At 46.5% G+C, this 22,531-nt stretch overlaps 1 protein-coding gene across 1 annotated transcript in view; it reads left to right on the forward strand.

Annotated features, from left to right (window-relative positions):
• The first annotated feature begins 20,869 nt into the window (after nucleotides 1-20,869).
• The window catches only part of CMIP (c-Maf inducing protein), a 131,181-nt gene continuing 129,519 nt past the window's right edge, over nucleotides 20,870-22,531 (forward strand). Inside the window, exon 1 of the mRNA XM_036390338.2 lies at nucleotides 20,870-21,859. Within this exon, the coding sequence (XP_036246231.1) occupies nucleotides 21,563-21,859 (297 nt within the window). The 5' untranslated portion in view covers nucleotides 20,870-21,562. The remainder of the gene's footprint in view (nucleotides 21,860-22,531) is intronic.

Here is a 22,531-nt window from a genome sequence, read left to right on the forward strand (position 1 = left end):
CTCCCTGCACTGGGGTACAGCCCCTTGCTTCTGCTACAGGCCCTTGCCTCTGCTGGGGCTGCCTCCCCTGGGTTTGATCTTCAAGAAAATACCCAGAGCTCTTTCTGCCTTCTCCTAAACAAAAGGACTGAGGCAAGGCCAAATGTGAGGTAGGAGTCAAGGAAAAGCTGAGGTTTGGGACAGCTTGGGCAAGGGGAGTGAAGGGGGAAGGCAGTAGCACGGCTTCAAAGCAGAGTGCAGAAACCAGGTGCTATAAATACATTTTCTAAAAGAGATGGCGGGAACTAGGACAGAAAAATTAATATTTGTCCCATAAATCCCTTTCATTACTTAGTTCCACAGCCATACCAAGGTCCAGGACTGCCAGCCAGGTTGTTGCAGGGAGCCTGAGGCCTCCAGTGTAAACACAGACTGATGATAGGGAATCTCGTGTTGATTTACCCTTGTTGCTGGTGTTCCTATGGTTATGGCTGTGTAGATGGGCTCTGCCATATCTCCCCTGTCTTACTGAGTCTTGGAAACAAAGACAGGAGGGTGAACTTGGATTTATCTTTATTCCACAGCCTGGAATCCTAACAGAAAAGGAAGAGGGCTGCTGCCTGGTTTCCTTTACCTCTTATGCACAGAGGTGATATAACTTTTGAAATTCCCATTTCTGCCTCTTTTTAACCCCTCAAATTTTTTTCCTTAAGTCTCACAGGAATAGTCCAGAACTGGTTCCTCAAACAGGATTTTCAGCTGAAGCTCTTGATGCCTGGGAGCAAGGCCTCTCTGTGCCTCCTTAACTGCAAGATACTTGCCAAAGAGGCAAAGTATTAAGTTTACGCAACAGGACTTGTGACTCTGGTGATTTCTGTTTCACAGGGAGTCACAGCTGTTCACCAGCTTCTACCTCACCCTGAGAGAGGAGTGTCCCATCAGCTTTCTCCTGGCAGGAATATGCTAGGAGAGGCACACAGCTGGCAAAGGGTCCCTGCAGGTAGAGGCATCTGGGTGTGTGAGCAGCCCCAGCTTTGCTGAGCCAGGCTCTCCCAGGGCTGGTGCCTCTTTGGTAAGAGGCGGCATCTGTGTCCTTTGCATAGTCCAAGTTTTGGAGCCATCTTTCAACAGGCTGAGTTTTCCAGGTGAAGAACAGGCTTCTGGCCTTCAGAATCTCAAATCAAACAGCCAGACCCTGCTGTTCACTAAGCTACATTTTATTGAGTTGTCCCTTTGCACAACGATCCCTGTAAAACAGTAAAATTAACAGAAGAATTAATTGCTGTCCAGAATTCAATACAACCCATAACTTTTTGTCTGGAAGCAGCTGTAAAGTTAAAAAATTAATGTGGAGTCCATGGGGTCTTAGTACAAGTCATTTGAGCTGAATACTTTTGCCACTCCACAGATTTCTCTGCTCCAGGTGAAGCCAATGGCAGCAGGATCAGAGCTGTTACTTTTGCTTTTTCCTGAGTGCGTTTGGGCGCACATGCCAAGCTCTGTCACGTGTAGCCTCTAAGGAATCATGAACCCCAACACTGTGGGCTGGGCTGAAGGAGTTGGCTAATGGAGAATTTACGGTAAGAGCAAAATGTATTTTTAACCACCAGGATATGCTTATCGTCAGGAAAGGGCAAGCAGCACTCCTATCTCTCCAGGGAAGGGGAAGTGTTGAGCGTGACTTTATTTTTTTTCCAACTCCTTTTCAAACTCTGAAAGGTTTTTTTTTCTTGCTGAGACATGTCGTTGGATTAAATCAGGGAGTTACACAGACATCAATCCTGGGTCACAGGTGAAAAATATTAAATGCTAGGCATGCAGTGTTTTTCCATTGCATGTGATGTACGTTCAGGAAAGACCTTTGGAAGGAGTGCTTTGAAATGAGTCCGTTTTGCGTTCTAAAATACACCAAGAGCCCGTCTAGAAGCTTTTAATTTTTTAGGACAGCTTTGATGTTCTCTGTGTTGAAGAGGAAAGCAGATTCCCCTCCTTGTACCCCACCCCGTGCCTCTGGAACAAGCAGCACATCAAGTGCCTGCGATCGTGGGCTGCTTTTTGGCTTGGGCTGCTTTGCTCAGGAGGGGGCTGGACGGGGTCCCCTTGTTTGTCACTGTGCCTGCCCGGACTCTGCCACCCAGGGGAGCACCCAGGGACGCCTGTCCCCGTGTTTGTCACTGTGCCTGCCCGGACTCTGCCACCCAGGCACGCCTGTCCCCTTGTTTGTCACTGTGCCTCTTTGGACCCTGCCACCCAAGGGAGCACCCAGGGACACCTCCCGAAGTCCAGGGTTCACCTTGCCACCAGCAGCAGCAGGGCCCTGACATCTCCCATTTCCCACAGCCGGCGCTACTCTCTCCCTTTCCATAATCCTGCCCCGGCACCAGGAAAGCCTTGGATCAGACACCGCGATTTGCTTGCAGGACACAGCAACGATGCCTTTCAGGCCACCTAGGCAGGAGGGGCTTGGCTGATCCTGTAAATACCTGCTTGCCTGTTTTAGTCAGCGGTTGGAGTCACAAAGGAAAGAGACGCTTTGAAATGCTAAAAGCTGCCTGACCAAAGAGACGGGCTGAGGGTGTTCCCACCCTGCCTCGCTCCATCCCCACCCCCTCCCAACCAGTCTCGCCTGTCCTCCCGCTGTGTCCTCATCACTGTCGGGCCTCCCTCTCCCCCTTCTCCCGGCTCCCCCGTGCCCTTCCTCGGGGAAGGTGTTAGGAGTCCCTAGAGCTCAGATTTAAAAGCCCAGGCACAGAAACAACGGCGGGGAGCGATGCGGCCGGGCAGTGGCTCAGCAAGGCCCACGGGCCCTCCTTGCACCCCGCCTCGGCTTTTCCCTCAGCGCTGGAGGAAGGGCCCGGCAGGATGGGGAGGGGAGGCCGGGCTGTGCTGCTGCTGCTGCCCGCGGAGGGGCTGGGTGCCTTTGTGCCGCGTTTCTTCCCGTGCTGTGCTGTGGCTGTGTGTGTAAGGGTGAATCACGGCAGCCTGGGCAGAGCGAGGCGCTCCCCGGGGACGGCGCCCTCGCAGCCTGGGAAGGGCCGATCTCATCTCTCGCCATCAGCAGCCCTGGAGCTGAGGGCAGCGCTCTCCCCTGCGGAGGGCTTGGGCCTCAGGTGGGGCGATTCCTTGCCTCTTGCTATCTGTGCTTCAGCAGGTTTCGCTGATTTGCAATTAAATCTCCTTTCATGTTGGTTTTAATTGCCTTCTCAGTTCCCCATACTACAGAGTAATGCTGAAGAATCCATTTTTAGCCTTTCAATTAATCTCCTCCTCATTTCATCTGCGTCTGTGCTTTTCTACTTGCTGTAGTAGTGTGAAATATTCAGGGAGAAATGTGAAATTCCCTCATCTGAAAGTCATGTACCACATCTTACAGCTTGGCATGAGGCACGGGAATGTTCCTGGCTCTACCTGCTTTGAAGAGCAAACAAAGGAAAGCTGCAAGCACCACAGTGTCTGGTCTTGGCAGATGCTTTGGAGACCAGCCCATTTTCATGGAAATTAGGTTGTTGCTATTAGTTTATTTTTTTGTCCGGACCTGAGTGATTCCTCTGACTGATTCCTCGATTCCTCGATCGCTTTTCCATTTTAATGAAGCAGTTTGTGAATCACATACGTGTAAAATGAAGGAGTTAGCAAATGCTGCTTCCCTTTGATGTATGGTAATCCTGCCTTCTCCTTCTTAGCTGCTCCCTGGAATTTTCCATCTTAGTATGAATATTTCAATGAAAGGTAACAAAGAAACCCCCTCACTACCTTGTACTTGTCTAAAGACAACAGGAAGGTTGTGAAAGCTAAAATGAAAACAAAACTGGTTTGCAGCTGAATGGTTGTGTAACCCCCATGTTAAGAAATGAGAGAGCAAAGGGCTGAGGAAGAACATTCAGAGAAACCCTTCAGGTGAAGGTTAAACAGTCCCTGCTCAGAGAGGTGTGCTGGACTCACTCCTTGGTACTGGTGTAACATTGTGCCCTTGTAGCCATCTCCTGTGTTGGAAAAGCGGCTTTAAACGCAGACGTGTTCCATTTGTTTCCATTTGGAGATGTAGCATCAGGATCAAGTGCACCACAACTCAGTTCAATGTTTACATATTTCCCAACTTTTTTCCTTTGTGCTGAATGGCATTTTGTGTCATTGAGATATTAGTCTGGTGGTTAGCATAACCCAAAATCTAACAATTTACCTGCCATCAGCTGCTCCAGCTTTCTGGGTTCCTTTTTTCTTTTCCTTAACCCAGTCTGTTCCTTGGAGCTGATGTAATTAAAATGGCACCACCCTCAGACTGTGGTCTGAGATGACAGATGCTTCTTGGATTTGCTTTTCTTTGTACAAACACATTGTTATAAAGGTCCTAAAGATTAACTTTTTCTTGCCTAAATAGATGCTGGGAATAACTTAGGGGTAGCATAGCTGTTGCCTACTTTATCCTTGAGTTTGAAAAGAAAGGTATGATATTATTCCAAATTTTTTCATATCTGTAGAAGTGAATTTGAACAAGAAGTTTCCTCTCTTTCCACTTTTTCAGTCTCATTGGTGGTGTGGTGAGAGAACATCTTCCTACAGGATTTCCCTGGTACATTCAGTTCTCTGGATGTGCTTTGAATTTGTGGTTAAATGGAGAGATGTCCTCTCTTTCTTTATGACTGCTTTAACCATTGGGAAAAGACAGTTACTGAGTTGGAGAACATTAGAATGATGTTGTTTACTAGAGGAAACAACCATCATAACAGCCACAAGCATCTCTATCCCTTTGTTGGTTTCAGAGAAGTTGAGAAGGAAGGAATATTCCACAAAATTCCTTGGGCTGCATCAACACCGTGTTTCCAACTTGCCATGTCAGTGTCACTCTTGGAGCAGACCCTGGATTATGAGCAGCACTAAGATCTCAAAGTAAGGCCCCAATCCAACAAATATTTAGAGCTCTCCTTAGGCCTTTATTTGCAAAGTCTTTGCTCTGACAATGTGAGGCACCTGTGAATGAAGCAGACTGCTAGACAGGGAAGTGTTGCTTGGACCTAGAATGGTGTTTGGTTGAAAGCAGAACAGATTGGGAAATCTGAAAATTCAGAGGACCAAGGGAGTGTGTTCTCAGCAGAGCTTCTCACAGAATCTTCCACCACTCCCCCATGGTACCAGCTTATTAAAGAGACCTGAAAAAAAAAAATCCCTAGTTCTTGCCAGCCTGGGTGACTCCTATCAGAGCTATGACAGGTTTATTCCATTTGCAAGTCAGAACAAGTTTCTCCTCTCTTTTGAAGGTACATAATTATCAAGATCATCCTTATTGCTACATCCGTTACCATTGCCTATAATCTTTGGGTATTTGCACTTTCCTGGCACAGTCCTGATAGGCAAAACAAAGCTTGCATGTGTGATAAGTTTAGTGTAAGAGACTCTTCTCATCAGTCCTGGATGCCATGAATCAGAGTGATTAAGTGATTTGTCCAAAGCTCAAAGCAGATTTAGTGTTTCTGCAATGCAGTCCTATTAAATCATGAATGTTATCAAATTTGCAATATTACCTAAAAATACTAAATCCTAATCTTGTAAATGTGATCTATTTCTGTTTATATTGGAGGCCTCAAACCTTAACCATTTGTTTCTTCCTTTAAAAAAAAATAGGTCTAGTAACTTGAAATTATGGTAGTTTAAATTTTCTTCATACTGAAAAACTGTTGTTTTGGTAACAGAAAAGCACCTAAAATTTTAACTGTTTCCCTCAGTTAATTGTCCTTGCTTTGGCCAGCTGGGGTAACAAACCTGCTGTGTGTCAGTGAGTGGACAAATGGTCCAGCAAGAGGATGGAGAATTGGTCCCTGGTGGCTCCAGTTCTGGTCCTTGCCCTTTTCACATCTGTGTGACTGGCAGGTGAGAGAGAGGCAGATCTTTGAATATGCCAGGAAGTTGTTCAGGATGAGCCTCTGAGCTCTTGGCTTCAAAGTCAGGTCATGCCTTGGAGGAGCTGCTCCTGTCAGGGGAGCACAGAACTGACTGGCCCTCAGTGCTGACCCTTGATAATCAGGGCTCTCACCCCTCCTGATTGAGGCTGTTAGAGCTCCTGCAGTAGCTCCAGAGGTTTTTGGGGCAGCAGAACTCTTGGTGGTGTGTAGACCAGGGGGAGGAAGAAAAGGCTGCTCAGGGAGGTGGCTGACACCATCATGGTTGGAAGGACTTTGCTTGGAGCTTCTGCTGTCAGCTGCCTGTGAGATAAGTGTGATTTTTTGCACCGCTCCTGCTCTGAAACTCCCCCATAGCTGCAGGGACAGACGGGTGTCTCCTTTGCCACAGGGCCCACTATGATGCAAAGAGATCTCACCTTTAATGCCTCAGTGCACAGCAGTGCTGCTGGAAGGAGGAAGCATGAACAAGATGAAACTACTCCTACACCTTTAGGCCTTTCTGCTCACTTTCTTTGCTTTTCTGGTCATCTTAATCCTCTTCAGAAACTTTATTCTCCAGGAAATAGTTTTTTCACAGGCATTCTCCTGTGAATGCCCCTGCACTTCTGATGGCAAAGGGAATGAGTTCCTTCCCTTTCTAGGAAAGCCTCTTCAGTAGATTCATTTCAATTTGCCTTCATGAAAGCTGCTTGGTGACAAGTGGCACTATATCCTTCTCTGAGGCTCCCCACCCAAAGTTTTATGCAAATTCTATGTAAACTTACTCTCACCATGAGTGGTAAGCATGAGATAGGTCATACTTGAATGCCATTTTGTTCATGGCTGTCCTGGGGCTCACCAGTGCCTACAGTCCTAGCAGGGGTCCCCTGAGGTGTGCACCAAACCTGGAGCCTCCCCAAGGGGCAGGGAATGTAGGAGCAATGGTGACTCATGAAACTTCCTGGGCTCCAGCTTACACTCCCCAAGTCCCCCTGCTGCAGCATCCAGCCCTCCCATGTGGCAGTGGAGTTGTTCTGCCACATCAGCATCATCATGAGTGTCCAGAAAGGAGCTGCCTGCACCCACAGGGAGACGAACCCACAGCAGCCACTCAGTGCAAAAAAACCTCTGTATGTGGCTGCTGTTACAGCCAGAAGTGGCCTGGCTCCCAAAATGGGATGCTGGGGTGTGTGGGTGAGCAGTGCCAGAGAATCCCATGTGCCCCTTCCCTCTGGTGCTGCAGGTGGTGCTGGCCAAGCCCAGCCTGCACCCAGAGCTGACACAGCCAGGGCCACAGTTTCCCAGAGGTGCCAGGGTGTTGAAAACACACATGGGCCGGGCCATGCACTATGGACTGAGCTCCCCACTGCTTGCACACAGTGCCAGATCCCACCTCCTCCGCTGCTCTTTCAGTATTAGCAAGTCAGGTCCTGTGTCTGATGGGGACAGGGAAGTCTGATCAGGGCCTTTAGCTCTGGGTACATCTGGTGGGGTCTGCTCCTTTCTGTGGCTCCTCCTGGGTGCTATTCTTGTCTTTTCTTCCTTTCTTTCTTTTTTTTCCTTCTTAAAAGGCACTTGTACCTACAAACAGTAAGCAGCCCTAGGACTGTCTCTCTCTTTGTTTTCCTCGTGTTTGTGTTGCCATGCTGGAGGAGGAGACTGGGGTGTCACTCAGACACATGACTTTTGGGAATGAAGAGTGGTTGGTTGTGATTCATAGCCTGAGCCCTAAATAAGAGCACCTGAATCCATGCTTCATTTGCACCTAGTGGCTTACACAGAGAAATCTGTGCAGGCTTACTTGTGTCTTGCTTTTTCATCCCAGCTGTGGTGTAGCTTTCACATCAGTGCATGTAATTACACCAGCAAAGAGGGGCTGGAGGGTTTGAAGAGCTGAGGAAGGTTGGCTTTTCCAGTTCCTCTTACAGAGGCAGTAACTTCTGCAATGAGTGAGGTAACAGGCAATTCTCCAGTCACTGTGCATAGCAAGGGTGTCAGGCCACAGGCAGAAGAAAGAAGCAGCTGTGTCGGCTCCCCAGGTATTTGGGGACCTCTGCTCTGGTGCCACCAAAAAAATCACAGGCATTTCTCATGCACTACCCTGAGAAAACCAGGACTGTTTGCACCACCATTTTCTGGAATGGGTTTACATGCCATGCATTCAAACTTTAGTTTGCTTTGTCTCAACTTCCCTGTGCAGGCAATCCCTAAGTAACCACGTTGGCCAAAATTACTTGCCCACTTGAATTTGGATAAGTACATGCTTTCCCAGCTGGCTCATTGTTCTGCTGCTAAATATTGCTCAGATACCCTAGCCATGCCAAGCCCGATTTTTATCTGTGGGTTCTGCAAGGCAAGCTGTGCAATGCAAATTATTCCAGTGTATTTGCAGGTCTGTACTGAGGAGGAGATCCCTGGAGCTTGATCCTTCTGTTTCCCAGTGAGTCATTATTGTTATGTAGGTTGTATTGCCACACCACTGTGAGATATGAAGCGCTGGGGTTTTGCAGGTCACTTGTCTTTTGTAAAAGAACACAGGGTCACAAAATCTCTGTGTGTGTCTAGCAGGAAACCAGCATTCCAGTGGTGATCACATTGCTACTTGTATGCAAACCATTCTTCCAAAATCTCACCCAAAATCTCTCTCTAGGCAAAGGCGGGGTCCCCTCAAGGCTTCACAGTGCTCAAGTGCTTAAGGAAGGAACTCTGACTGCAGACAGGGACTGTTAGCATAGCAAGTCTAAGGACAGGCAGCAGCTTTCTGCAGGCCCTTTTGTCTCAGGGAGCAGTTTAAACCTTTGCTTTCACTTAATAACCCCAACAACCAAGAAAAGGTGGGGGAATCTTTTGATAATTATATGTTCATTTCATAGAGTGCACATAAATCTGCTTGAAAGTTTTATTAACTCTTGAAGTTACATTCCAGTTGCTCTGGTTAAGTGTCCTTTCTAGACAGAGGAGGCAACTTTATCAGCTGCCTCTATGTGAGAGAGTTTGTGGCTTCCTAACACGGAACAAGGCAAGAACAGGTTAAAAAATCTTCCCCCACATAGTACTCAGCTATCTCTCTGCAGTCAGGCTGGGTGGATTAGCTGCTGTGCCAGGAAAGAATGATGATCCTCCTGCACCCACTCGCCTGTGGGGAGGGCTGACCCAGAAGGGAGCTGTGAGAGGGTGGGGAGTGCTCAGTGAGAGGAGGCACTTCTGCCTTGGGAGCAAATTAGAGCATCTTTGATCACCCAGTGGATCTAGGACATCCCCACACAGCTCAGTTCTGCCTGAGAGGCCTTTTGGATTAAATGAATGGCTGGATCCAGAGATCTGAATGCTTATGGCTGCCTCTTGCTTGCTTTGAGTTTACTCTGAACTAATACACGCTGTCACAGTGACATCTGGGCCTGTTTTGTCACAGGCTTGGGTTTTTGCAAGGAAACCCCTGAGTTTCCTCTGTTTGCCCCTGCCTCATGCAACCTGGCCTATCCACAGCTGCTGCAGTGGGAATGATGTGGACACTGATGAGGCACAGAAGGATGTGTGTGGTGCCACAGCAGCAGTGACCTGGCAGGACAATGGACAAAGGTTTAGAGTTTGCCATGGATGATCCATTGCATTGAGTGAGCGGTTTTCAGGCTGTTCTGGAGATCCAAACCAGGCCCTTTAAGTGATTTCAGCAGAATGCGGGCCAGGATTTGACTTTCAAGTCCTTTCCTTGTATTTAAAACTAGTTTAAAAAACATGCTGGCCATAAACAGAAAAATGTTGCTCACTTTAGCAAATGCAAGAATACAGACTCTTCTATTTTCTCTATTTTTGTGCTTTATTTGACAGTGGTTTTTGACTGACTTCCAGCAAGGCAATAGTCAACCTGACTAGTATTTGTCACCTCCTATGAGCTAAATATAATTTGGATTTTATTTACCTCATAGTATTTCTTTAACAAGATGTGTAAATCACTCTCTGATGTGAATTTTTCCTGGAAAAAAGAACTCCCCACATTGCTGTCCTGTAAAATCTTTCTGTCTTCTTGCCACATTTGGATCTATATATATCCCTGGTACACAGAGGAGATATCAGCTTGGGAATTGGCACACCGAGGGAAAATAAATGAATTTACAGTAAGGCCTGGTTATTGTTTTTAAAGACCTATTGAAAGGAGAAGACTGTTCTTAATTTTCTCTCATAATCTCATTTCAAGATGTTTAGCTCATAAAGTTCTGTCAGAACCTGGGGCCTGGACTTTTATCTTTGCTCTCCAGTTGAAAGCCTGGAGGACACTCTGGTTTTTCACTCCTGGCTGTGGTCACCAGGAGAAGCTGTAGCCAATACGGGACAGGATCCTGTGGGCCACCAATTCCTTGTCCAGAAGTGAAAAGAGCTCTTAATCCTGCCTTGTTTGCTTTGCACACCACACCCCTGCTTATTGCCTACAATCTAAATTACAGAGGCGGCCAAACTTGCTTCCTGTTCCAAACAATAGCCCTGGCTGACACATCCCCTGTAATGCACGGAGCAAAGTGCTGGAATGGCCTGGGCTTGGTGGGCTGGGGCTGTGGGCACAGCTGGACCCTGCAGAAGGGTCACCACCTGCACCCCAGACAGGATGGAGAAAAACTTAGGGGCTGGAGAAAAATGTAGGGGCTGCTGTAGTGTGCTGTGGAAAGAAATTGCTCTGTGGAAGATAAAGAGGAAAGATGTCTGGAAATATGGGGAAAACTTCCTGGAAAGAACAAGTGTGAACAAGATTGTCAAAGGCTTATTAACTTAGTAGGAACTCCTATTATGAATTTAGTAGGAATTTATTTTGCAAGTGTCCAAGTGTCTCAAGGTCTGAGTCATGCTTTTCTCTGTAAGAAAGATATTATTTTGTTGCAGATAATATTTTCATTTGGTAGTTTTCATTTGAAGGATCATACATGGGAATGTAAGTTCTAATTTCCTAATTTTTTTTACCTCTTCTAGGAAATGTATGCAACAATCAGACCTGATGTTACTCATGTTTAACAGCACTATAGGGAAGAGTTGTGCTGTGTGGGAGTCCCTCTGCAAACAAAAGATATATAGGAAACTTCCCAGGTATTTCTCAGGAACTGTACTGGATCACAGCCAGATGCCATGGAGAACATAGGTAGCAACCCCAGTATTGTCATGCACAAAAATGTTGTGTGTTCATAGTGTCTGCCTGACAAAGGCCACTCCAAGGTGGCATGGGCACGTTGCTGTCCTCTTGAATACCTGGCTACCAGTGCTGAAAACTTCTGATTCTGGCATATCATGATGGTATCTGTAGTGCGTGGACAGGGCCACTGCTGCTTCCCTGTGTTTTCCCATGTGAGGTGCTGCTGGTTCAGTTGTTTACACTGCAGCTGAACTGGGAGAATAGTGAATAGTGCAGAGAAGGGCTGGTGAGTCAGGCCCATGATTAAGTGCAGGAAAACAAGCTGTGTCTGCAAAGTGATCTGGGCACCGGAGCTGGAAAATCCATCCGACCCCTTGTGCTGCTGGTTTGAGGAGACTCATGTTATGAAAGTGTTCCTGGGCCATTATTCAGACTTATTTTTCAGGGGATGCTGGCATGTTGGGAAACTTTGCATTTACTTCCATTTGAATGTTCTTTTGTTCTGCATTCTGACTCAGAATAATACCTTTCCCTGTGAACTGGAATTACAGCTGGAACCAGGGTACCAGGACACCAGATACCTTAATCTGGTATCTTAGAAATCTGCCTCACTAATAGCAGTTAGAAATAATTTTCCCTGTCTCTACCCACAGTTTCTCAGGGAATCCTGGGCATATCTTGTGAAGGTTCTCTCCCTGCTTTTATCCTTGCTTTGGGATCAGATGACGTCTGGCTCCATTGCTTTCTGAGCCTTTGGATAATTTAGTCTTTCCATTTCTCTTCCAGCATGATCTATATGATCCTCCCCTGAGACATTTTAATGTCTGGAATGAACTCCCCCATCTCCTGCAGAGAAGACTGAGGCAGATGATTAACTGTAGCCAAATCTGCCCCTGTTTCTCTTTAAATTATCCCTTACTGTCTCCTCCTTCCTTCCCTTGATTTTAACGAACAACCTCATGAAACATCTGACTTCTTGTTTTTTCTAGGGAAAAATTTTAAACAAAACCACATTCAGACACACAGACATACACACACAAGGCAGACAATGAATGCTCAGAGACAACCAGCAGCATGCTCACAGAGGCAGGCTTATATACAGATACAATGACGTAAATCAACACCCAGAAGCATTTATTAAATTACCCAGATATATACACAGAGGGACAGGCAGATGGGTTAAGGCTGCGTTTTTATTGGTGGATAAATGAAAACATCACTTTAATGCCCACAGGAGAGTATTTTGGAAAAGCAGTGGCAGCAGCAGCAGATTTTAAAGGTGATAATATCTCTTTATTCACTCTTGCAGACTAATTGGCTTGTCCTAGGAAAGGTCAACTACTGCTGCATAGCAAGTGTGAACCCATACACATTCATAATCAAAAATCACTGTGAAAGCAGCATAACAGTCAATCCCAAAATCATCCCCTGTTTCCAGGCAAGGAATCGTTCCTGGAACTTGCATCCCTAAACTCCCACTTCTAATTGTTCTGGACAGCCATGACTTCCTTTTCTCTTGCTCAAAGATATGAGAACAAACTGAATCCCTGTGTACAGTCACGGGAAGAATTATTCCCAGAGCCCAGCTTCACAGCTCCTAACGTATTAAATGCACTTTTCCTTGAATGCCCATCATCCTCCAGGTATGGAGCATTAGGTCCCACACCCAATTAAGGAGGCATTTTAGCCATAGATGTAAGTTAACTGAAGCAGCTGCATGAATTAAAGTGGACAAATATCTGTCTTTTCAGGTCCACATGCAGGACTTCTCATTAAAAACTACTGCTAAGCTAACTGTTATTTCCTGAGATGACCTTGAACCAAGGGACTCACCTGTATCTTCATTATGGTTGCAGTGAGGTGTAAGTTATTTACTATGAGGCCTCTAAACATGACAACTCAGCCCCATCATCCCTGCTTACACCTTCCTACCCACTGCCCCAGTCCTGCTAACCTCACCCAACATTTTCTGTGGTTCTTTTTTCTCTGTTTAATTCAGATAGTGTTTAGGACTGTCATGATCTTTGCTCTTGACTGCAGGACAAACAAGAGGCCAAACCCCAGCTGCCTGCACTCGCAAACAAGGCCTGGAACACACAGAATGCCTTTATTCTCCTGCTGTTGATAATGATAACCCAACCCTGCTCCACGCTGCCCACGTTGCATCCACTCCCTTTGCTCCCATCACCTGTGTGGCTGTGGTAAACAGATGTAAATTGATATCTGCCTTGGTGCAATTTGCTGGTGGAGTTAACCAATCCACAAGATGTTTTGCAGCAACAGCTGTACCATCCCTAATGCTCTCAAGGTCTTAGTAGAGGCTCAAGAGCTGGTGCTGGATAGCTGGTGTTTCCCTGCAATGTCTCATTCTGCATTTTTATCTTAAAGCTTTCTATAGCATTAGTGAACAGCTTAATCCAAATGTACTCTTTTCAGCTTATCTTTTTCATGTTCTGAAAAAATAGCCTTATATACTGGAAGAAATTTATATATCACAGAAAACACCTCTGTTATGCAATGTTGCAGTAGTACAGAAACTCTGATTTTAATGGTCAGCTGCAGCCTTGGGCACGATTAAAGTTACAGGCATAAACTGTTTCTTTTTTAATGATTTTTTCTTTGCTTATGCATATACTATGTATATGGTACAGTCTGTCTATTACTGACCACCTGTTCTTTTCAGAGAATTCTCTGGATTTTTCATCCTCTTGCTCTGTTGCATTTCATCTGAGGACTGTCCTAAGCAAATGACTTTATTTTTCTATTTTCTGTTGCCTTTTGGATTCTAAGGCCTTCCAGGATATTATACTTTCAAGAAATAATCTATGCTCTGCTGATGGGCAGGTAAAAATGACAAGGTATGTAATGACCAAAGTGTTCCTTTAGCTGTGTCTGTGAATCTATAACCATGAAAGATAACCACATGAAATTGATGCACCTCCCTGTCCTTTGTATCTGTTTGCTTAGACTTCTTAGTCCAGGGTCTGTGTTAGATGTATTTACAATGTTCTTAGAACAACAAAGCCTCCAGCACTGGATGATGTGCATTAGCATCAGATGGGAGGTTACTTTATAGCCCAGCTCATATTAAGGTAAGGAAAGGAAGGAGAGTTTCAGCTGCCTTTTGTGTAACATTGTTTTAAAGGGATTGTAACACAGGAATTTCATTATAAAAGCATCAATTAAGGATGTTTTATCTTCTCTTTCTATGGCACCTCTTCACTGGAGAACCTGTGATACTAATCCTGCTATAACTTGATGCTTTTTCCCTATTCTGCTTTTTTTCCTCCCCTCAGTCTTTAAAAAAATAATCCAAGCCTTTCAGCAGTTCATCCACTTCTAATTTCACTTCCCCATTTATTGTTTCAGTGAGAGAAGATACACTTCCCTAATCTGGGGACTACTTTTTTCTTTCTTAGCTGTTCTTCCTCTGTTTTGGGGAAACTTCACCTTATTGTGACAAGCTCAGAGCTCTGCATCATACCCCATACTTCCCTTTGACTTTTTATGCTTGGTTGTCTTACAGTGATGTTTTATATGTGTCAAGAGCTAATAGAGCATTTCAAACTGATTAGCACTTGCAGCTTGGAATGACTAGTAGGGTGTAATCTATTGATGAAATAGGAAATGTTAGCTGGAGGTGGGAACAGTAATGCAGTGTAATGGAAATGGTGACTTTTCACTGCATCCTGCCAAATGATAATTTTTTACACACATCCTGATGGCAGTAAGCATGAAAGTAAATGGAGATGGTAGCCTGATGAGAGCTCACCTTTTCCAGGGATTTTTTTCATGCCTGGGCATGTGGGTGGCCCTGGAAGAAGGCCATAAGGAAGTTTAGAACTGCTGTAAGTTGGAAGGGTGAAGGTGAAGGATACCTTAGCTGTACTGTCTGTTTGGGAGAAGCAAAGCAAAAAAAGAAATTTCAGGCTCTTTCCTCTCTGTATCTTCTGCTTTATCTCTTTCCTACTGACTAATTGGTTTTATTTGCCTCTTTATTTCTATTTGTCCAATTCAGATTTAGATCTGATATTGTAAGAGTTGAGACTTCCTCTTTCCACTTAAATTAATCCCTTTACCACAGAAACTGTTAATTCTGCTTCATTTCAGATACATTTAACCTACTTTGTATAGTGCTTCATCCCACTAAATCAGATCTGGGAAAAGTCAGACTGGAGTGCTGCTCAGATCAGCAGATGGCAGGCTCCTTCTAGCAATTGGTACCACCAGCTTCATCCTACATCCCCCTACTTCAGAGCATCTGATGATGACAGGCAGAAAAAAAATAATTCTGCATCATGCACTCAAGAGTGTGCTTTATGTCAGTGAGGAATCAAAGATATATTTGTCCCCAGGGTCTGCACTGCTCACAGTCAGCCCTGTGCTGTAATGTGCATCCACTGGGAAAGCAAGAACCCAGAGACTGAGTAATTTGGAGAAGAGTAGAAATGTGAATGCCAGAGATGTCAGAGAATTGCAAGCTCACAGCAGAGTCTGATTTCCCACTTACTACTCCTCTGTGAGGTGTCTTTCAGAATTACTGTTAGTCTCAGGAGTGGGAGAAAGAAGGAAAGGAGAAATTTGGGAAAAAGAAAGAGCTCCTTGCAAATGTAACCTTTATTTTATGCACCTGTGATCAATGGTGCCCTAATCAAGGCCTTCCTTTCCTCAGGGGCAGCTACTTCTTGCAGGGTGGGTTCCTTTAATCTTTATCTATTTATGTTTAAATGTCAGTCACCCCTTTTGGGAAGCAATTCAGTTGCCCAAAGTTTTATGACTTACTGAATCCTCTTAACACCATCACACTGATTAATTTAAACACACTTCAAATGCAGGACTTCTAGCACTACTGAGACTGCATCTCTTTGATGTTTTAGGTGTTTGCTTGAATGTGTTGTATTCCCCAGTTTCTCTAAAGAGTGGCTTAAAAGTATTTTTTAACAATACAGCATTGTTATGAAAATGAGCTGACTAGTGAGTCCATAGCAGGAATTTGCTCTGAGTCAACAGTGGCAATTTGCAAGCCTTGACTAATGAACTCCATAATCCAGGCAGCACCTCTGTGAATAAGGGAAGAAAGCTCCATTATCTCTAATATGCATCAAGGATCCAAACATGAGAGGAGCAGCTGCTGTGTAAGAGTCTAAACGGATATTGAATACAATTTGGGAATTCCTGCTCCTTGTTGCTCTGCTTGGAAAAACCATAATCTCACATCTTTGAACAGTCAACTCCCAGGGATATGCTAAGCACACAAGAGAAGTTTGTTTTTTTTTTTTTTTTTTTTGTTACAGAAAGCATGACTGTGGTAGGCCCTTACAGCCTCTGACAGAAAATTTCAGTGAGAGACAGTAAAAGGAGATTTATCTTTTCTTCCCTCTTTGAGAAAAGAGTTTGCCAAGTCATGTGTTAATGCTGCAACAATATCAAAGGAACCAGGAGTAATTAATAGTGTAGTAAGTGATTATTATTCCTTTTTCTTGTTTTCTCCTTTAGAATGTAGAACAAATCTGCAAATCCCCTGTGGGGACGTGGTCAGCACATCCCCTGTTGAGGTATCTAATTGTCTGTGTCTGGCCCTGCCACAGCTGCTCTGTCAGTTCCCTCACAGCATGACAGGTATCCACTGTATGGGTTTACACTCAGACAAGGTGACTTTAGTCAATATCTTTTTCCTGGACAGGTTTTGGCATCTCCTGTGTTTTTTCATGAGTGTTCCAAGCCCTCACTACTCTGAAACCTGTGCTAGTGGCACTGAGCACTTGACACAAATTGCTGCTTCCTTTTCCTTCAGAATATCACATTTCTTTTGTTTCTAAGACATGGTTGTAGGTGGGTGTTACTAAGCTTAAGAAGGTATGTCAGGAGACTGCTTCTGTGTTAGCAACCAGAAATGACCTCTGCAGAACACCTGATGGAACTGAGTGTAGATCTCCAAGAAACCAAATGCTGGAAATGCATAAAAAGTAGCAGTTTTTTCTTAAGACTAGAATCCCAGGTATTTGCAAATGATTGTGTTAATGCTCTTTCCTGGTTTTACAGACATACAACTGAGCAGAAGAATATTCTGAATAATGTATGTCACAACTGAATTGGTTTTGGAAAAGGGGAAAAAGAGTCTTTTGCTGACCCAGAAGCCTTGTCTGCTCTAACCTGGTAGGTTTAGCTCCAGTGGGTGTATCCATGGTGGTATATCCCAGGTTTCCAGGCTGCAGTGTCTTTCAGGAAACGATGCTTCTGTTTACAAAGCCTATTATGAAATGGCAGTGAATAATAAAAAGAGGGCAAGATACAAAGGAGTGCAAATGAAAGGGCAGAGTCCAGGAGTAGGGTACAGAACTGGCAGGTGGGTCTGAATTGCCCTTCTGTCAATGTCCTCTCTTCTGGAGAAAACATCTTTACCTCTGCTTACTTCCTTGCCAGCCCCACTTTTTAGTTTTGGTCCAATTGCCCTGATATTTCTGCAGAGTAGAACAAATCCCTCTCTATCTCCTTCCCTATTCAAATTTGATCTGTACCTAGAGGACCTGACTTAAAGTAGCTTCTACTTGGTAGTAGTATCAACAATAATGAATAAACTATTCAATTTTCACTTTCAGAGGTTGTGTTTCCCTTGTAGCACAGAAATGAAGTATTTCATAGAAAACCTCACAAATTCTTGAATTATTCAAAACTGGTATCATGCCCAGAAGCACCTTATGAGTAGCTAGAAGAATATTTTCACTGATATGCTTTTTATTGTGAATTATTTGCTCAGTGTTTATTATTTAAATGAATGATTGTCTCATATTCACAAGAAATTTCTGGTTTGATTTGCACATTTGGGGGGAAAAAAAGAAAACACGCAGCAATTCCCCAAACACCACCTTGAAATACTGCCAAGCATGTATACCTGAGATGTATGTTGTGCTGCATGGAGCCAGAAGAGGAAGTCTGGAAGAACAAAAAAGCTGGGATTGCAACCGATCCAACTTCTGTTTGCTATAATTGATAGGAGATATGAGGAAGGGTGTTAATTTTAATGTGCTCAGCCCTGGGTCACACACTGGCTATTTATTGCACGTTGGATGGCTAATGTGCATTTTGGTGAGCTGGGCAGCCAGCAGCCTGGTTCAATTTCACCTGTCTAGACAGGGTTTTGGGTTGCCCTGTTCTGGCAGGCAATGTGAGATTTCATGCCTTGATCTTATCGTGCTGTGCTGAGTTTACTTCAGAGAGAAGAACACCTGCAGCCTGAGAGTGGGGATTCAGGGGGAGCTGCAAATGCACACCATTTGGATCTCTGTCCTTGACAGGTGTTTCTAGGAGTGGCTTTTGCAGTGTCTCAGTTGGATTTCAGCACTTTGGAATGGTGGATTTCTAGACTTGGATCCTTTCAGGTAACTCATGGGTCGATCGTTACAGACCAGCCTTTATTTTTCGCTGCTTTCTGTGGAACACAAGTTGTGGAAAACAACTGCTCTAATTTGCCAGGAGATTCACTTAAGGACACCAGACTCTTACATAATGTCCTCCCGTTGTCGAGCAGCTCTCAGAGAGGACACCTGTGGTAGATTCAAAGCAGTGGTTTGAGCAGGTGGCTCATTTGCACAGACTTTCACTGGAACAGTCCCACTGGTTTTATTTCTGAGTGAGGTGGTGGTGCAGGTGAGTGTATGAGAACAGTCCCACTATCGACATGATTATCATTTGTACCAGAACAGTGCCTGGGGTCAAACAAGAACAGGTCTCCCTTGTACCAGGCACCCCATGAACTCCTGGAAACAGACAGTTCCTGCACTGAAAACTTGCATCTAAACAAAGCTGTCCTTTTCCACTTTGGTTTGCAAGCATTTTTTATTATGATTTTTATTGCATCCATATTTATAGGTATGAGTAGATCTGGGTTTGTTTCAGGGTATGGTGTACAAAGCTCTGTGGGAACTGCCTGTGATGTTTACTGCACAATGACCAGTCACTTTGTTTAAGTTCAGGAGGTAGATGGTTACCAGGACTGTGAGATACTGATAATTTGAACCTCTATAAAAGAGATTTTTGTCTTCCTGTTGGTTGCATTATTTATGCCATTAAATGAGTAGCTTTCTTCTAACCTTTGCCAAGTTGCATAATTCTGCATTGTTTTATCAACTGGTACTTGGGAGTACTTAGGAGACTTCCTTGCTTTTTATAAATAATTTTGATGCTGACATGCAACAAAAGTCTCCCTCAAATTTTCTAGTAATTGATAGGTTAAAAAACCTTCCTTTCTGAAAGTGTTTAGACAGCGATTCTCCTGTCAAATGCAAGCCTATTTCAACAGAACAGCACTGTAACAACACACGTGATGGACATGCTCGCTGTAATTGTGGTCCAGCCGGTCACGTATTGTCTTTGACAGCAGCCACTACAAAAGGTTTTATGGCAAAGGCTCCCAAGCCCTTCCAGTAGCAGCTTGCCTCTCCAACAGATAATCTGTGTCTGGCTCGTGATGAGAATGGATCAGATGAAAGAGCTTTCTCTGGGGTGGGTTGGTGACACTGCCCACAACTGCAGGCACCTCTGCTGGCATGGTGACCTATCTGAGAGCTATTGCACGGGGAGATGCCACTAGAAACCAAGTCAGGGCACACACTCTGGAAAAATCACCTCACCACAGAGCAAACCCTCTCTCAACCTCCCTCAGTCAGAGGTGAGCTTACACTTTTAAGTATTTCAAGTATAAAGGTTTATACTTTCTCTGAATATGTTGCAAGCACGATCTAAAACAGCCTTGTAAATTCCTTCTACATTCTGGACCTTGGTAATACTCATTGTGAGGAGTCCCACAGTTCAATGGCATGTGCATGTGTTACATAAAATGTATTTTCTTTAATTGGTCCTAACGTGGTTGCGCAAATGAGGATATTGGAAAGAAGATCTGAGTTCTACCACTGAGAAAAAAAGCAAGAACCGATGGTATCATTTCTCTGGGCACAGCATCCATATTGCACACAGCATCCCTCAGCTGTTAAGCCGTTTAGAGGGCTTAGAAGGGAGTTGATTTTTTCAATGCCTTTTTTTTCTTTTTAAATAAAGGATTGTGCTGCTTTGCCGTCGATCAGAGGACATTCCACACCCTGCTCAGCACAGAGAAGGGGCTGCTCTCTCTCCCCGGGCTTCCAAGGGCTGCTGCACTGGGGAGCGCAGCCGTTCCCAGTTTCCCCATAAAGGCAGAGGAAAGGGAATGTCACTGCCGAAGTGCCAGCAGCCTGGCACGGGCTTCCTTGGCCATTCTCTGCAGGGGGTGTACAAGAGCTTAACGCTGGAGTGAGGATGCTCAAAACTCACTCCTGCGATGATTTGTCACCCTCAAGGAGAGCTGGTGACAACCCCTGCGCCCTGCCCGGACTCCTGCGGGGGCTGCGGGAAGGGGACACGGACCGCACGGAGTCTCCCCCTTCCCGCAGCTTCCACCGGGGGCTTCTCCGCAGGATGGAGGGGCCTGGCGGTGCCCGTACACCTCCAGCCCTGCCCAGGCTCATGACCCGATGAGCCGCGCTAGGCGAGGTTTAGCTTGGACCTTAGGAGGGATTTCTTCACAAAAAGGGTGACGAGGCATCGCAACGGGCTGCCCAGGGAGCTGCTGGAATCACCGTCCCTGGAGGTGTTTAAGGAAAAGACAGGACACGGCACTCGGTGCCGCGGTCGGGCTGACGAGGCGGCGTTCGGTCGCGGGTCGGAGCCGATGATCTCAGAGGTCTTTTCCAACCCGAACGATCCCGCGGCTCCGTGAGGGGCGCGGCGCTTCCCGCGCACCTCCCGCGGCCGCTGCTGCCCGGAGCGGCTCCGCGGCCATTGACGTCAGGCAGGGCGGCACGTGACGGCGGCGGGGCCAATCGCGGCGCGCGGAGCCGCTCCGGCAGAGGGGCTGTGTCGGCAGCGCCCGCCGCTCCCGCCGCCTCCTCCTCCTCCTGCCGCGGCGGCGGCGGCGCGCGTGGGGACCCGCACACACAGACACGCACTCACAGAGGCAGGCACGCTCACACACACACACACACACTCACACCCGCTCCCACGGGCGCGCACCCGCACCCACATACATACATACATACATACATGCACGCGCGCCGCCGCACGCTCCCGCGCACACGCCCCGGGGGGAAGGAAGGAGCCGCTGCCGGACGCCCCGCAGCCCCCACCGCCGCCGCCGCCGTCAGGAGCCCCCCTGCGCCGCCACCACCGCCACCGGCTTTTGTCCGCCGCCCCCGCGGGAGCCGACCCTCTGCTCGGCCGGCGCCCGCCCGGCAGCATGGACGCGGCGCTGTGACCCGCCGGGGGCGGATTGGGAAGTTTGAATAAGGATTTTATCGCTTCCCTTTCCCCCTTCTCCCCTCGGTGCGGCTCAGTCCCTACCCCCATCTTCCCCGACAGATTTTGTTGTTTTGTTTTTATTTTTTTTTTCTTCACCGTGCATTTTGTTTTCAATCTACCGCGTGGGGTTGGATTTTTTTCTTTTTGTTATAGTTCTTATTTTGAATTTTATTTTCTTCGGTCGTGCCTGTCTCTACCCGCCGTAGAGACCGGTCCCCGCGGGCGGCCGAGCGCCACCCCCGACCCGGCCCGCGGGGCTGCCATGGATCGCACCGGCGGCTCCGGCGGGGGCAGCGACCGCAGGCAGCCCGAGGAGAGCAAGCCGCTGCTGGGCGAGATGTCCGCTCCCGAGGGGAATAAAATGGGTGCCGCGCCGTGCCGGAGAGCCCTGCTCCACTGCAATGGCATGAGGTACAAGCTGCTGCAGGAGGGGGACATCCAGGTGTGTGTCATCCGGCACCCCCGGACGTTTCTCAGCAAGATCCTCACCTCCAAGTTCCTGCGGCGGTGGGAACCGCACCACTTGACCCTGGCGGACAACAGCGTCGCCTCGGCCACGGTAAGAGCCCGCCCGGCTCCGGCGGGGGCATCCGCGGGGAGCGGGGGATGCCCGCGCCCTCCGTCCCCGGGCGGCCGGACCGGGCTGGGGCCGCCGGTGGGCGAAAGGGGGATCGGCTCCACTGGGTTCCGGAATGCCGGCGAAAATCCTGAAAGGATTTTTTTTTTTTTTTTCCCTTGTTCGTAATCCTGTGGATGTTTATTTTTGCAGTTTCGGTGGTGGGGTTTTTTTGTTATTATTTTCCGAGCAAGGCTACTATTGTTGTTATTATTGTTGTTCAATATTTTTCTTTTATTTAAAAAAAAAAAAATTCCTTCCTTCTCAACACGACCCCGGCACACAGTCACCATACCGAGCCCTTTGTATCCGAAACCAAAGTCGGCAGATACCTGCTGGCACCTTGGCCAAGTTGGAGGTGAGGGAGGTGGAGGATGCTTTTAATTCGAGAGCGAAGGCTCGGGTTGTGCGCGGACTTTGCTGTGGTTCAGGCCTGCTCTGGGGGCTCTGCTTTGGCGGTCACATAACCTGCCCGGATACAGGCAATATGATTGGAAAATATGGAGATTCCTTCAGGGTTTTTCTTCCTGCTGGAAAATGATGCAAGAGAAAAAAATGCGAGGTGGTGATATCAGCGTTACAGAAGATGTACTATAGACGGATGTAGTCTTGAAA

Source organism: Molothrus ater, chromosome 12, assembly GCF_012460135.2.
Source record: "Molothrus ater isolate BHLD 08-10-18 breed brown headed cowbird chromosome 12, BPBGC_Mater_1.1, whole genome shotgun sequence".
Lineage (NCBI taxonomy): Eukaryota > Metazoa > Chordata > Aves > Passeriformes > Icteridae > Molothrus > Molothrus ater.